Source organism: Ovis canadensis, chromosome 18, assembly GCF_042477335.2.
Source record: "Ovis canadensis isolate MfBH-ARS-UI-01 breed Bighorn chromosome 18, ARS-UI_OviCan_v2, whole genome shotgun sequence".
Lineage (NCBI taxonomy): Eukaryota > Metazoa > Chordata > Mammalia > Artiodactyla > Bovidae > Ovis > Ovis canadensis.
In genome coordinates this window covers 30,133,548-30,151,083 of record NC_091262.1, presented here as the reverse complement: position 1 = coordinate 30,151,083, position 17,536 = coordinate 30,133,548, and the positions used below count along the sequence as shown (strand labels likewise).

Genomic DNA, 17,536 nt, shown 5'->3' with positions numbered 1-17,536 from the left:
TTGCAGAGCCGTTTCATGCCTATGATCTTATTTATTTTCTTAGCTATTACTTCAATAGGTTGTGTAATATCTGAAACCCACCTCAATTTGCTCCTTGTTCTTGGCGTTATTCCCTCTCTAGCACCAAACATCTGGGAGCATTTTACAAGGCTTTCCTGTAATCTGGCAAACTATGCTCACATGTGTCTTTCAGGAGTCCAGTTTTCTCCACCCAGTAATTGGCCAATGCAGAGAAACAAAGTATCATTTTATTTTACATAACAGCACTATGTAAAATGATTCACTAATTCAGTGCTGAAAAATAATAATCACAAGTTGGAAGATTGAAAAACACATGTGAGAAGACAGCACCCAGGAAAATCTAGGTTCCTAGTGCTTACACAAGCTCACTCTTGCCCCCTGCAGTTTGCCGAGAGACAGAGAAAGAGTTTGTAATTAGCCTTGTGTTTTGCTTGCAAACTTCAGCTGAAATGTTCATTTGCCTTATAAGAAGCTGTCAGGACCTCCAGGAATACACCACACAACAGTGTTATTTAGAAACAATTTTGATTCCACAGCACATAACAAATATCTTTGTTCTTCCTTTGTCTCCACTTCTTGTTAATAGAGAAAATTGTCCAGGAAAACTGCAACCCTCAACTTAACATGGATTACTATGCGTTGCACTTCTTACAATTTGAAATAAATGTCTACATAAAAGAAAGATACAGCAATAGCTAATGCTTCTCCCTGGGTAATAATACAATTTTGAAGAATAGAATGCTTAAGTAAATAAATTGGACAAGCTTATCTTATCGCCTGCAGTTTCATTTTACTAATGAGATTGCTGAGAAAATTTCCCCTTGAGAGCCCTGCAATTCAGCACCCATGCCTCTGGACAGTACCATCTCAGCAAGTATCTATGCAAAACCACCCAACTGAATGGAAATTGAGGAATATAAAATGATTTTCTGTGGTGAGTAAGACCTACAAGCCAAATCCTTTAATATCCCCCCTCTAGCTGGTGATGGACAAGGAGTCCTGGTGTGCTGCGCTTCATGGGGTCGCAAAGAGTCGGACACGACTGAGCGACTGAACTGAACTGAACTGAACTGATACTCTACTAAAAACTGCTATTCTCTGGTTTAAGAAAAATGCAAAAACAAACCAAACACTTTTTTGGCCTCTAATAGCACAAGATAAAATTCAAACAAGACTGCCAAGCAGTCACTCCTCAAACTTACTTTCACAGTCGATTATTCAATATCAATTGGAATTTAGGGAAGAATTCATGGTTTCATCTTTTTCTTTTTTTTTTAAGTGACTGGACCACATGTCATACCAAATAAATGAAAATGAATACCTTTCTTTATTAGTAGTATGATACATTTTAATTTATAAGGCAGTGCTAGTATAGATTCTAAATATACTGTTTTTCAAGTAAGAATTCATAAACCTTAAGTCTGCCCTACAAAGCCTTTGTCAAATGCTATAAGATTCTGAAGTCATTCTATCTGTTGGCATCTCTAACTAAGCAAACCAGATTGTATCAGATATTAATATATATTAGTTCATTGCTTTTGTCAAACCAAGACTAGCTTTAATTTCTTTTCATTATGGAAATATCTGAAGACAGCTGACAAAATAACCACTGCCCATTTCCTCTACTTTTCATTATATGCACTATTTTCATATGACTCTTCTTACTATGATATAAGCAATCCCTTGCAGCCATTTCCTTTTTTTGTGGTTCAGGAACAAACTAAAATACTTTAGGCTTTGTGTTTCCACGAGCAAAGCAGAAGGAAACTTGTACATCTCCAATTCTGTTTTATAAATCTATCAAAGCTACTCTTTTGTCATCAGAACTTTGACAGGCTTCTCGCACTGAGATTTCTTAAGCTCACTGTCAATTACAGCCCCACGGAGACAACTGCATACTCTTCCAAGAGGCTGTGTCATCAGCTGGAAACAGAATTTATCCTTATCTAGCTTTATGTTTTCAGTGCTATCTATCAGTTCCACCTGTAAATATATTTTATAATATCAATTACATCTTTATTATGTGTGGTAGATTCACATTATACAGAAAGAAATATCATTGTTTCTACAGTTACAGCTATTTCTTTACATTTTTTTAATGTCTGAAAATTGTGGAATAGGACAGGACTGAAGGTAAAGCTGTGGATATAAATCTTGAGACAGAAAAATATCCATTAGTCAACAGACATAGAACATATTACTTCAACTAATAACAATTGCATTGAATTATGCCATTATTCAGCCCATAGGTCTCCCTAATTTCCCATAAACATAAGATGAAAGGCTTTGGCAAAGATTTATTTGTTCATGTATTTATTTATTACCTCCTATGCATCAGGCATTGTTCTGGGTGCTGGGAATACCTCTTTATACAAGACAGAGAAAGTTCTTTTTCTCATGAGTTGCACATTCTAGCTGGGAAAGACAGATGATATTGAATTAAAGGTGTCATAGTAGCAGTGATGAGGAATGCTACTCTAGGCAAGGCGGCCATGACAAATCTTGCTGAGATGATGAAATTTAAGCTGAGATTATGACATTTAAGGCACGACTTGAATGTCAAGAAGGGGCCAACTGTGCAATGATCTGAAGGAAATGTGTACCAGTGTGAAGGGACAACCAGTGAAAAAAATTTAAATTAGGACTGATCCATCTCAGACTGTTAGAGAAACAAACATCTGTGGCTGAAGCCCACATTTATTTGATCAACTAGCTGGTAACTTTATGAAAATGAAATATAATCAGATTAGGATATAGATAAATCACAAGATAATTATTCTGAGTGAAAATGCCAAATGGGGAAAAGGAGTACCTACTATATGATTTCATTTACATAAAATTCTCAAAGTACAGACTAAAATTTAGGGACAGAAAGCAAATCAGTGGTTGTCTCTGAGAGTTATGATTACAAAGGGACTCAAGGATATTTGGGGGAATGATGGAAATAGTTGTAATTTTTATTGTGAAAATGGTACCATGAATGTATGTATAAATGTCAAAGCCAGTCAAAACTGCATATTTTAAATATGTGCAGTTTATTGTACACCAATAATGTCTCAATTAAGCTATCATAAAATCAGATTTGTTTGAGTATCTTTCTTTTACAGAGAGTATTTGGTAGTTTTCAGTCATACCCAGCTCATTTTCTAAATACTTAATAAAACTTCCTCAATAATTCAACCTGTGCTTTCCTGATATCTACATCATATTAACTTGCCCAAGTTTGAGAGACTATATCTCTTTGTAGGGTTTGGAGAGTAAAAGAACATATTTTCCAACTTCAGTTTGTAAACATGCCACCTCAAAGATATTGAACAGCAGTTAGATAATATAATATGCATATTATTTCAGAATTGCATTTTAATACAGCTAATCCAAAAACCCTGAACTCTTATTGTTGTTGTTGTCTAGGTGCTGAGTCGTGTCCAACCCTTTTGAGACCCTACAGACTGTAGCCCACCAGGCTCCTCTGTCCATGGGATTCTCTAGGCAGGAATACTAGCGTGGGTTGCCATTTCCTTCTTCAGGGGATCTCCCCAAAGCAGGGATCAAACCTGCATCTCCTGCTTTGGCAGGCAGATTCTTCACTGCTAAACTACCAGGAAAGCCCCTGAACTCGTTTAGACTCATACATACACTGGTAAACTTCCTCTCCCACCTTTGACATGTGCTCCTTCCTGGAAAGCTTCATTCTCTTTTCTCTCTCCTCCTCCCTCTCTTCCTCTCCCTTTCTGCTCTTCATCCTTCTCAGTCTGAATATCATTCTCTACTAGGTGAGAACAAAACACACCATAGGTCAAAGATGTCGCTCCCTTGGGCTTTAAGTCACTTGCAGCTCCAAGGAATCCCTGAAATGTAACTAATGGTGTGTTTTTGTTTGTTTCTCTTTTGGTTTTATACATTCCAATTTCTTTAGGAAATTTAGTGTTCCTAACTATACTTATTTACGCTTCTAAAACAAAACAAACAAACAAACAAAAAAAAACCACCGAGGTCTCAAGGAAGACACAAACTCTGTGTTGCTGACGGAGTTAATAACAAAAATGCCATTCGACAGAACAGAATGCTTTCTGGAACATCTGTTATAAATCCCAAGAAGTGATTTTGCAGACCTGGCTGCCTGCATCACTCACCGTCTCACCATTCCAGTGTTTACCTAGGGCTCTTCATAGAGCTGTCATAAACATAAATAGAAACACCTAAAATAATGAAGAATTTTACAAATCAAAATTATCATAATTGCTATGCACACATTGGGAAGTCAAGAAAAATTTCAGATTTAAGAATTACCATCATTTTACTCTATGGGAACTAGTGAAACTAACATAGCTTATGCTTAATTCTGTTGTAACTCATACATCTGCTCTGAAGCCATAGATTTGTCTATTTGTAAGCCATGGTTTTTCAAAGTCACTCATGATTATATTAAAAATATTGATTGTTGTTATTTAGTTGCTAAGTTGTGGCTGACTCTGCAACCCCATAGACTATAGCCCGCCAGACTCCTCTGTCTATGGAATTTTATAGGCAAGAATACTGGAGTGGGTTGCTGTTTCCTTCTGCAGGGGATCTTCCTGACCCAGGGTGGAATCCACGTGTCCTGCATTGCTAGGAAGATTCTTTACTGCTGAGCCACTATGGAAGCCTTTAGTATTCAGCAACATATTGGTTCCATTGCTTCTCTTTGATTCTTATTAAGGTTCTGAATTAGAGCCTGCCAATCTATTTATCAGATTTGGAGGCAGAAGGGGAGAGTCCATTATTCCTGGGGAGGGGGCGCATTTGTGGTAGAAGACTCGGGGGACGACAGACATGAGGGTCTTATCAGCTTTCAGGGAAGCCTGAGCCAGCTGCCTTCCTCGGGGCTATAGACACAGTGGTAGGTAAGGACAGTTCCTTTCGGAGGACTCCAGGAGATGACGATGCAGATGGGGAGGGGTCCTGAAAGACTTCGAGAGTCAAAGCAGCTCCCGAGTGGCTCTAAGAAACCGCTAACTTTCGCACTATTAAGTGACCACAGAGTCCTTGCCTATATCCCCACCATTTTCCTAATGGTTTAATAAGCCTCCCCTTCCTTTACAGGGAAGGGGAGGCTTCCTTTACATTCCTTACATTTCCATTCCAACCTGCAGTTCATAAAGGGCAACTTGTTTTCCTAACAAGGTAAACAAGTACAGACACACACACAATCCAGTTAGAAAGAAAAGATTTGCGATTTTACAAAAACTACCTCTGTTGTTTAAGCTGGTATCATGGCTGAATGTGCTGGTCCTGGAGACGACCTCTGGGGTTCAAATTCCTGCTCCATCACTTGTGAGTAACTTTAGTCAAGTTATTTAAACTCCCTGTATCTTGGTTTCATCTCTTTAAAATGGGGGCAAAATACTTTCTTTTACCTCTTAGGACTATTTGAGGGAATTTTAAAAGCTTATATGAATGAAAACTTAGAATGGTGCTTGGCACTTGTTAAATCAATATGCGTCAGTTATTATCATCAGTAGTGCCATTAACTCCTGCTTTTCTGATGAGTATATTCAATTCCCCGGGGTCTACTTTCCTACAGTACTAATGGCTGAGTGGTAAACTAGGGCTCAGCTGCAATGCAAATCATCTCTAGGTCCTCAGTGCCTCAATGATAAAAGACAGTCAATTCAACCTCTTCAGACCCTGTGTCCAAAAGCTAAGTCCATCCTTTCTAAGGCAAACCTTGAATAACTGATATTAGGTAGCCCTACAAGAAAATTGCACATCTTTTCCTTAGAATGTGGAGGAGACTATTCCTAGGTTATTTCTAGGTAATGAAATATATGAACAAAAAGAGCAACCCCAAAGTTAGGTTGGCTGGTTTTGCCTTATGGCCATGAACTTCAGTCGGTGAAAAGTTTAGAATGCTGATGCTCATTTGCATGTATATTTCCTATCTCTAATGTAGGATGTTGCTATCTTCATATCTAATGCAGACGAGCCAGTTCTTTAGTCAAGAACACCAATTAAAATGGATTATATTTCATGGCCTAAGTTTGTAACCCCTTTGTCTTGGAAACTACTTTATAAATATATTTTTTAAAGAATTATTTTCAATACATTTCAGGAGAGAAATTTGGAATTAGGGATCAGTATTTGTCACAGATCAGCCATGTAGTAGTGGCTTGGCTTTTATCAAACATTTAGCATCAAAAGCCTCCATTTATTCATCTATAAGGTAAAAATGAATAATAATTATAATTTCCTAGTGCTTGTTCCATTTAAGATAACATACACATGCTATAAATATGCAAATATTATATATATATATATATATATATATATATATATATATATACATGGAGAGAGTGAAAAGGCTGGCTTAAAACTCAGCATTCAAAAAACTAAGATCAGTGATCCAATACCACTGCTTCATGGCAAATAGAAGGGGAAAAAGTGGAAGCAGTGACCAATTTTATTTTCTTGGGCTCCAAGATCACTGTGGATGGTGACTTCAGCCATGAAAGTAGAAGATGCTTGCTCTTGGAAAGAAACCTATGACAAACCTAGAGAGCATATTAAATAGAAAAGACATCAGTTTGCCTACAAGAGTCCATGTAGTCAAAGCTATGGTTTTCCCAGTAGTCATGTATAGATGTGAGAGCTTGACCATAAGGAAGGCTGAGTGCCAAAGAAGTGAAATGCTTTTGAATTGTGATGCTGAAGAAGACTTTTGAGAGTCTGTTGGACTACAAGGAAATCAAACCATCAATCCTAAAGAAAATCAACCCTGAAAATTCATTGGAAAAACTGATGCTGAAGATGAAGCTCCAATACTTTGGCAACCTAATATGAAGAATTGACTCATTGGAAAAGACCCAAATGCTGGGAAAGACTGAAGGCAAAAGGAAAAGAGGGTGGCAGAGAATGAGATAATTAGCTAGCATCACTGATTCAATGGACATGAATTTGAGCAAACTCCTGGAAACAGTGAAGGACAGGGGAGCCTGGCATGCTGTAGTCCATGGGGTTATGAAGTGTACAACAGGAATTAGTGACTGAACAACAAAATATATGCATTAGATAGACTTATCAAAGCTTTATCACAGTTCCATCGCTATGACAAGTTACCACTCTACTCTTCATTTTATTTATTATGCCACACTCTGGCCAAAGAGAAGGAGCTAGCCAGCTTCCCTGACTGGACACCACCACGTAACAAAATGATGAGTACCAAGTCATCATAAACACAACAGCTTTAATTTAGTTTCCATTTTCATTGTACTGAAACAATATTGACTTATGCTAAGTTGCCTCCAGTTTTCTTATAGACTCACCTCTCACCACAACAGAATCAGTAAGTCTATGGCGAGTTATCACACACCTGAAGATAGTCTTTGTCTTACTAGGACATTTTCTGGGTCTGAGTTGGACAAAATCATCTAAAGATATTAAAATGACCAAGCAGAAGTGAATCACAACTCCTTGCCCCTCGAAGTCTTCACCTTTAGGAAGAGGATACAGTATACATTAACATTTGGATTAAGAATATTAAGATCCTTTTTAAAGAATCATCTTGTACCAGATTCTACTTCTAATGTTGCACGCTTGGTTTAACATTCTTCTTCACCATGTTGCTGCCTCTCAGTTTGTGACATCCACTCATCAACACACTTCTTTGTTTTACTCTCTCCTTTGCTCATTTATTTATAACTCCTTTCTGTAACCTAAGGACTGTTAAGCTTTTGTCCCTGTATTATCTACTCAGTAGGCATGGAGATAAAATTTAATTTTCATTCAACTAAATACAAGCTTTGCAACACTTAGCATAATCCAACAGCTCTGCCTTTTATGTCTTAAAGGTAGGGTTGCAACCTCATAGCCTATGTTGAAATGAGGGGATGTCAGTGGCCATAGCCTTGAAAATAAAAATAAGGTATTCAAGAGGAAAGGAATTTAAAGATCTTGAATTTGAAAGCTAAAAAATTCTGAGAGTAAACAGGTTAAGCCACCTCCCCGAAGTCACAGAGCCAGTTGAGAGCATTAATATTTTGAACCAGAGCTGAGCTTCAGTGAAACTAAGCCACATGTCCTTGATAAAAACTATGTTGGGTACTAAAGTGAGGGCTTCATGAAAAGCTGTGAGACAAAGAAAACCATGATAGATTATTTCATCTCAGATGCAATAGATTTGTCTGGATTACTTGATTTCCTTCTTAGAGGGGGAGATTGGACGATGACCAAAGTGTGTGTGAACCGCTCAGTTATGTCTGATTCTTTGCGACCCCATGGATTGTAGCCCACCAGGCTCCTCTGTCCATGGAATTCTCCAGGAAAGAACACTGGAGGGGGTTGTCATTTCCTTCTCCAAGGGATCTTTCTTAACCAGGGATTGAACTCGTGTCTCCTGTGTCTCCTGCACTGACAGGCAGATTTGTTTACCATTTAAGTTACGAGGGAGGGTAAAGAAAAATAATATAACCTGGAAATGTTCACAGAAACTTAAAATTAGTGTTTCTCTCCAACAGTATAGTCATCTAAATTCAGGATCTTACAAGCCAAAAATGTAAATTTCTGATTCCTTTTATTCACATAAGGATATTGTGGATTGAATATCATGGCCTTGAGTTCTTCTCTTGTAAAGAGCTTCCCATCCTTTCTCCCTTCTCTCTCAGAACTTTGTAGTCACATCCATAGTTTTGCTATCTCTATAAATCTGGTAAACTTACAGGTGAAATGATTTGAACCCTTATACTAAATGGCTAACTCTTTGTAAGAGCCATAGGTTCTCATGGGGTTTCAAAAAGCGTAATCCAATACTAAGAAATAAAGAGAAAAAGGCAGTACTCTAAAAATTAATGAAAAGCCACTGAATAAACTTAGGCCATCCACATGCAAAGAAAACCATCCATAGGCTGCAAAGAGTCAGACACGCTATGGATAAAGAGTGGGATGAATGAGTTTTCTTGACTGAAATTCTTTTCCAGGGGCTGCTAGCCTATTCTGTTATCAGGTGTTCATAGATTCATAGGCAGGAGACCAGTCTCATTCGGATGAGCCTGAGGCAGAAGCAAATGCAACCCCCAATGTTGACTGGCAATGGGTAAATCACTTCACTATACCTAGCGGTACCTTGGCCTTCCCGGGTGATGCTAGTGGTCAAGAACCCTTCCGCCAATGCAGGAAACATAAGAGACGCAGGTTTGATCCTTGAGTCAGGAAGATCCCCTCAAGGAGCTCATGGCAACCCACTCCAGTATTCTTGCCTGAGAATCCCATGGACGGAGGAGCCTGGCAGGCTACAGTCCATAGGGTCACAGAGTCAGACACGACTGAAGTAACTCAGTATGCACGCACACATTGGTCACTCAGGATTCCCTGGGCCCCCACGGAACCATCTGTAAAATAGGAATTCTTTTAAGTCAGATAATATGCATGGCTGTTATCAGGTGGTAATGTTTTGCAAATAACAACTGCACTGTGCAGAAAACTCACTTTAACTCTTCTCTGTCTGCAATCACTACCAGCTTTCTTTTCTGAATTCTTCTCGGCAGGAGTGGCTAAGCATTTAATCCATGGTGACATACAGTCCACCTATGATGATATATAGTCATCTTCCCTAAGTGGTGTTCAAATAATCAAGGGGGTATTTCTGGGTCAAAATGAGCCCGGGACATTAAGGTTTTAAAACTTACACATAAACACACTCAGACTTACATTCATCTAACACGTACTTTTAGAGAATAAAGAGAAAAAGAAACCAGTAAGATTAAATTAGTTTTAGATTATGTATTTAATGGCCCTCATCTCTGTCAGTGGTTCTGTATGTTGCTGAAGACACAATCAGCATGTGTAGAGTGTTAATTAATTTTTCCTTTTTCCATTTATTATTTGAAACTCTGAATATCATAAAGGGTAAGAACTTGAGCCTTGTCATGAAACAGAACTGAATTCAAAAGCTAGTGGCTCTTTTACAAGATTCCTGACATTTGGCGGACATCTCAACCTCAGTAGAACAATGTCTTTGTAAAAGGAGCCATTAATAACAGGATCTATCACACAAATTATTTATATGATGAAATAAAATACTACTAATAAAATGCTTAGTATAACATCGAGTTCATGGTGAGGTTTTTATTCTTATTATCATCTTACATATGCATTGACACACTCAGGATCCTCATGGTTTTGTGGTATTCTAGAAAATAATCAACTATGTTCTTTTTCTTTTCTTTTCACTGCTAGGAATTTGGATTAAATTTATTTGGGAATATAAGTCTCATTGCTATAAATATCTATGTAGTAAATACTGTTTTCTGATAAGTTTATTTCTTGAGGGATAGTCAGGCTGGAAACAAGATTAAATGAGAGGTTTTTAAGGACCTTCTTGAAAGTTGCCAAATTCTTCTCCAGAGGAAAGTAAACCAATTTACAGATAGCTGTATGATATTATTAAAGCTCTTTCTTCATAGATGCACCAACACTGAGTCTTCATTTTTTTGTTTATTGTAGAAGGATCAGCATAGAATCATACCAAAAATACTTGAATTAGCCTTTCTTTAACTACTAATGAAGCTGGGGAGTTTTGTTATTGTTTCCTGCTAAGATGGATACTTCTTCCTGGCTAAATGATTCATTTTCCCTGACTAGTTAGAGAACGATTTAATGTTTTAAAGCAATATGTGGTAACTCATAGTCTCAAAAAATCCCCAGACTGACTTCCATTCCAACATTCCTCCTTGTAGTCATTGGATATTTGTTTGCCTGCAATTATGGAATGAAGCTAAGACTATTCTCAGATATTAAATATTATGGGCTATTATTTTTTATTTTCAATAAAATTAGGATGAGCAACAACAAGGAAAAATAAAAACCATTATAATTGCTATGTAGCAACAATTGGAATTGATGGAAACAGAGTAATTTACAATCAGAAGCATTGAGTTCCCATGTACCTTTGAGGGGAACCTTTCTCCCCAACACTATACATCCCATTTTGGCCCCTAGACATTGGCACTCCACTTCCAGCCCTCACTGGTACCTGCCTAAGAGAGGAAGAGGGCCATAAAGTTGATGAGTACTGAATTAGCATGAGCTGCTGGTGACCCACACAATCATTCTCTCCCTGAGCTCAATATGCTTCGTTGCTCCTCTATGTGATGAGGTTAGCAAGGCCAGCCCCGCTCCTATGGCTAGATAAGGAAGTTCAGTTCTGGTGGGGCCATGCTCTCTAATTCTTTATTACCAGTAATAAATCAGGTTATTTTCATACAACTTATCTAGCTCCTGGGTTCTATTTCTTATTTGCTTTAGAATTTATGAGAGTAGAAAAGGTGTCATTCATTGCTCATCAAAAACCCCACATGGTTTAGTACTGACATCACTAAGCATCAAAGACACTAGGGCTTCCCAGCTGGCACTAGTGGTCAAGAATCTGCCCGCCAATGCAGGAGATGCAGGAGGCCAGGCTTCAATTCCTGGGTTGGGAAGATCCCCTGGGGAGGAGGAAATGGCAACCCACTCCTGTATTCTTCCCTGGAGAATCCCATGGATGGAGAAGCTTGGTGGGCTACAATCCATGGCGTTGCAAAGAGTCGGACGTGACTGAGTGACTGAGTACACACAAGCCTTAAGGATACAGAGTCATACTGCCTGATTCAACCCCTGTGCTTGTTCAGCTCCTATCTGATTCTTATAATCAGGTGAGAGATAAGTTATATGGCTTCTCTAACCTCCAGTTTCCCCATCTGTGTATGGGATATAATAATAGTAGAAGCCTCAAAGAATTGTTCAAAACAGGACAGTTGGCAAACTGTGGCTCACTGGGACAAATCCAGTCCGTTGTTTATTTTTGTAAATAAAATTGTATTGAAATCTACCCATGCCCATGTATTTCCATATTGGCTACGGCTACTTCCACATTGCAACAGCAGAGCTAAGTAGCTGCAAAAGAGACCATATGGACCACTAAGACTAAAATATTTTCCATCTATCCCTTTGCAGAAAAAGTCTGTTGACTCCTGGTTTGAAAGATAAAGCAAGAAGTGAAGTATGTATACAAAACACATACCCTGGACATACAAAGAGTAAATGCTTAACATGCATTAGTTATCATTATTGTTGTCCTTATTACCTACTAAGAGGTTGTGCATCATAGTCATTAAAGAATACTGATTCTTTAGCAAAATGGTATAGATTGAAATCTCAGCTCTACGACTTATCAACACTCATTTAGGCAAGCAACATATATTTTCTGAATCACAATGTACTCATCTGTAATAAGAAGATAATAACATTTAGTGCATAGAGCTATTGAGAGGCTTAAATGAGATTATACAAGTGCTCAGTTCAGTCGCTCAGTTGTATTTGACTGTTTGCAACCCCATGGACAGCAGAATACCAGGCCTCCCTGTCCATCACCAACTCCTGGAGCCTACTTAAACTCATGACCACTGAGTCTGTGATGCCTTTCAACCATCTCATCCTCTGTCGTCCCCTTCTCCTCCTGCCTTCAATCTTTCACAGCATTAGGGTCTTTTCCAATGAGTCAGTTCTTTGCATCAGGTGGCCAAAGTATTGGAGTTTCAGCTTTAGCATCAGTATTTCCAATGAATATTTAGGACTGATTTCCTTTAGGATGGACTGGTTAGATCTCCTTGCTGTTCAAGGGACTCTCAAGAGTCTTCTCCAACACCACAGTTCAAAAGCATCAATTCTTCACCACTCAGCGTTCTTTATAGTCCAACTCTCACATCCACACATGACTACTGGAAAAACCATAGCTTTGACTAGATGAACCTTTGTTGGCAAAGTGATGTCTTTGTTTTTTAGTATACTGTCTAGGTTGGTCATAACTTTCCTTCCAAGGAGCAAGCATTTAATTTCATTTTCATTAATTATCATTTAATTTCATGGCTGCAGTCACCATCTGCAGTAATTTGAGAGCCCAAGAAAATAAAGTCTGTCACTGTTTCCACTGTTTCCCCATCTATTTGCCATGAAGTGATGGGACTGGATGCCATGATCTTCGTTTTCTGAATATTGAGTTTTAAGCCAACTTTTTCACTCTCCTCTTTCACTTTCATCAGGAAGCTCTTTAGTTCTTCTTCACTTTCTGCCATAAGGGTGGTGTTATCTGCATATCTGAGGTTATTGATATTTCTCCTGGCAATCTTGATTCCATCTTGTGTATCTTCCAGTCCAGCGTTTCTCATGATGTACTCTGCACATAAGTTAAATAAGCAGGGTGACAATATACAGCCTTGACGTACTCCTTTTGCTATTTGGAACCAAGTAAATTACTAAGGAGATTTCATGTCACTGACATGAATATTTGCTGTCATCACTATCGCCATCATCATCATGACTGCTATTAGTTTCCCTCCATAGGATTCTAAAATATAAACACATTTTGAACAGAAGTTTGTTAATAATATTAAATATCAATTAGCTCACATATTTATTCAGTAAATATTAACCAACCATCTTGAGGGAATCAGAGAGCCTCTGGAGATACAGATATAACATTTCCTTTCTCCTTAACTTCTGCAATGAAATCACCCCAAATCTACATTTTCAGGTCAAAGCCAAAAATATGACATATTATTGAAGAAAAATCATCACCTATATCAAGACTCTTGAGAGTCCCTTGGACAGCAAGATCAAACTAGTCAATCCTAAAGGAAATAAACCCTGAATATTCATTGGAAGGACTGATGCTGAAGCTGAAGCTCCAATACTTTGGCCACCTGATGTGAAGAGTTGACTCACTGGAAAAGACCCTGATGCTGGGAAAGATTGAAGGCAAAAGAAGAAGGGGGTGCAGAGGATAATACGGTTATATAGCATCACTGATTCAATGGACATGAATCCAAGCAAACTCTGGAAGGACAGGGAAGCCTGGCACGCTGCAGTCCATGGGGTCACCATGAATTGACCATGACTTAGCGACTGAACAGCAACAAATCAAGCTGCTGCTGCTAAGTTGCTCAGTCGTGTCTGACTCTGTGCGACCCCATAGACGGCAGCCCACCAGGCTCCCTGGTCCCTGGGATTCTCTAGGCAAGAACACTGGAGTGGGTTGCCATTTCCTTCTCCAATGCATGAGAGTGAAAAGTGAAAGTGAAGTCGCTCAGTCGTGTCTGACTCTTCACGACCCCATGGACTGCAGCCCACCAGGCTCCTCTGTCCATGGGATTTTCCAGGCCAGAGTACTGGAGTGGGGTGCCATTGCCTTCTCTGAACAAATCAAGCTACTTCACACTAAAACAGGAGAAGCTGCCTGCATGCAGCTAGACTACAAATTGTTTTAAAGAACATTTGAACCCTGGTCTATTGAGTAATTTAAAGATAATAGAGCTCTCACGATTTAAAGATGAATAAACAAAAATAATGAAATAAAAGTTGAAAGAGGAGGACGTAACAACCCAGTGGGTGATATGCTCTGCAATGTATAAGAACCCACAGAGCAATGGTGCTCCCTGGGAAATGAATAGCCACAGGAAACAGACACTAGCATTAGGTAGCCCCTATTCAGGTTTCAGGAAAATTCACGGAAAATGACAGCCATGAAACATTAAATAAAAAGATAACAGATCCAAATGGAAAGAAAACTCTCCATATTGTAAGCGTGAATAAAAGAAAAAACTGGCAAAGATAAAGAAATAGGTGCAATGAAACCTAAATGCAATGTGGCTGAAAATAAAACACATCAACAGAGGAGAGTCCATGAAGCAGAAAAGAGAATCTGTGAGGGCAAACCTTAGAAGCACTTCCAGAATCTGGCATTAAAAGTTATAAGATCTTATAGAATATTGAGCAGCGTCCCCTTGATATACAGTAGACCCTTGTTGGCTATCTACTTTAAATATAGCTGTGTGTACATATCAATCCCAGACTCCCAATCTATCCCTCTCCTCCCCCATCCTTTCCCGCTGGTAACCATCAATTTGTTCTCTAAGTCCTGTGAGTCTGTTTCTGCTCTGTAAATTAGCTCATTGTATCATCTTTATGGAAACACAATGTTGCTAATCAACCACACTATTATAAAATAAAAATTTGTTAAAATATGAAAAAAATAGTTACAAAGTAGAAGTGATAAGAGGAAAGGAGATGACAGATATCAAACACATATATATGGAATTTAGAAAGATGGCAATGATGACCCTGTATGCAAGACAGCAAAAAAGACACAGATGTGTATAGTAGACTTTTGGACTCAGAGGGAGAGGGAGAGGGTGGGATGATTTGGGAGAATAGCATTGAAACATGTATACTATCATGTAAGAATCGAATCACCAGTCTATGTCCAATGCAGGATACAGCATGCTTGGGGCTGGTGCACGGGGATGACCCAGAGGGATGTTGTGGGGAGGGAGGTGGGAGGGGGGTTCATGTTTGGGATCGCATGTACACCCGTGGTGGATTCATGTCAATGTATGGCAAAACCAATACAGTATTGTAAAGTAAAATAAAGTAAAACTAAAAATTAAAAAAAAAAACACCATTAGTAAAAGGAAATGACATAATGGAAACACTGCTATCTTATAACTGAAAGACTAGTCAGAAAAGGACAGAGTATTCAAAACCAAGATAAATCAAAAGGACCTAAATCTAAAAATTAAAAAGTAAAGAAATATTTTTGATGCAGTAGAGGAAGGATATTTGTGTTAACGAACAAGGAAAAACTAGTAAGGCAGAAATACATAAGATACATGCAAAGAAAGAAAAATTAGGCTGATTACTACTGCCTAAATATCAGAGTAAATTGAACCAAGCCTATACTGCTTTAATGAAATCTCTTGGTACGTAAAGTGGAACTGTGATGTAAAGTAAATAGGAAAATATTCAGATGTATACTAATATATCAAAAGTATCCATTGATTTACTTTACAAAAAAAAATAGTTGTTCTCTAGCAAATAAGTGAGATGAATCAATATAAAAACAAGAAGGAGGACGTGACTGCACAGAATGAACAGAGATTAACAAATAACTTAAAAAACTGAATTTCAAAATGATCTGACTATGACTATTAGACAAGCCAAATGCCACAGATACATCTTATGTGAGAAATTAAGAAGTGGAAAAATAATGCTTTTGTTTAAAATAAATGAGACACAGATGGTTGGATTGGCAATATGTGTATGTTCAACACATATATATTCCAGATAATATCCTAGGAATGCAAACTGTTTCTGATGATTGAACAAAACAAACAAAGTACACACTTTATTCCCAAACAAAGGGAAAAAAGAATTCCTCTACTCCCAGTAAATAACATCAATATCTAGGATAAAATAATATTTTAGATCTTCAGCCAAATATATTTTCCTTTGATTTTTAAGAATGGGTGAACATTATAAAATCTATTAACATAATTTAAGACTATTAATTCATAGTCATTTTTCTAGATACACCAAAAAAATTCATCATCCAATCTTGATATTTTAAATTAATATGCTAAGGAAAAGTAATAATTAAAAAAGAAGACATTGAACATTAATACCAACCATCAACATCTTACTTAACTCTTAAGAGTTATTCTCATTTTCAAATGAGGTTCACAGTGAATTTGACTATAGACTCATCATCGTCTTTATACTACATTCTCAAAACCGAGTAAGTTTATAGATAAAAGTAAAAAGCAAGCAGAGACTTCTATGGTGATCTAGTAGTCAAGACTTGACCTTTCAAAGCAGGAGGTGTGGGTTCAATCCCTGGTCTAGGAACTAGGATTTCACATGTTTCATGGCCAAAAAAACAATATTGTAACAGAAGCAATATTGTAACACACTCAATAAAGACTTTAAAAACATGGTCCACATAAAAAAAAAATCTTTAAAATAAATAAATAAAATGAAGTATTTTTTTGAAACAAGTAAACAAAGCTAATTGTTAACATTTAGAAGTGATGCTATGCTTTATCTAGAAAAAAAAGAAAAATCTAGGGAAATACATTTAGGTATAACTACAGAGTGTAGTGAAATTACTAATAAACACATCAATAAGTAAGAATCTTCACGTGTAACTAAGACCCACTATTTACCAATCTATGATGAAAAAAGACACTTTTTAGTATAATAAGAACATTAAAAGCTGGTGATAATTATCAGGTAAGTATATGAAAAAGATGTACAGAAAGAACCCCTACAATATTTTGCTGAAAATCAAAGACTATGGCAAAACCAATATAATATTGTAAAGTAAATAAATAAATAAATAAAATAAAATCTAAAAAAAAGAAAATCAAAGACCTGAATAAGTGGGATAAAATGTCAGATTTTGAAAAAATAATATAGGTAGATAGTCAATAGATGAAAAAGACTATAATTTTAATGCACCTTAAGTTAAAATTCCAGTGCTTTCACTTTTGGCTTGTAACAATTCATAAATAAATTAGGTAAAAAATGTGAAAGGTTAATGGGAAAATATTTGAAGCATCCATGATGAACAGAGGTTGAATACCTTTAACATAGAAATTGAAATTAAATTTAAAAATAATTTTTAAAATGTTTATTAAAAGAATAAAGAATACAATATATTATTTGGAAA

The 17,536-nt window shown here is 37.3% G+C and overlaps 1 protein-coding gene across 1 annotated transcript in view; it reads right to left on the bottom strand.

Annotated features, from left to right (window-relative positions):
* Window positions 1–10,783: 10,783 nt before the first annotated feature.
* The window catches only part of AGBL1 (AGBL carboxypeptidase 1), a 692,160-nt gene continuing 685,407 nt past the window's right edge, over window positions 10,784–17,536 (bottom strand). Inside the window, exon 23 of the mRNA XM_069559284.1 lies at window positions 10,784–13,378. Within this exon, the coding sequence (XP_069415385.1) occupies window positions 13,303–13,378 (76 nt within the window). The 3' untranslated portion in view covers window positions 10,784–13,302. The remainder of the gene's footprint in view (window positions 13,379–17,536) is intronic.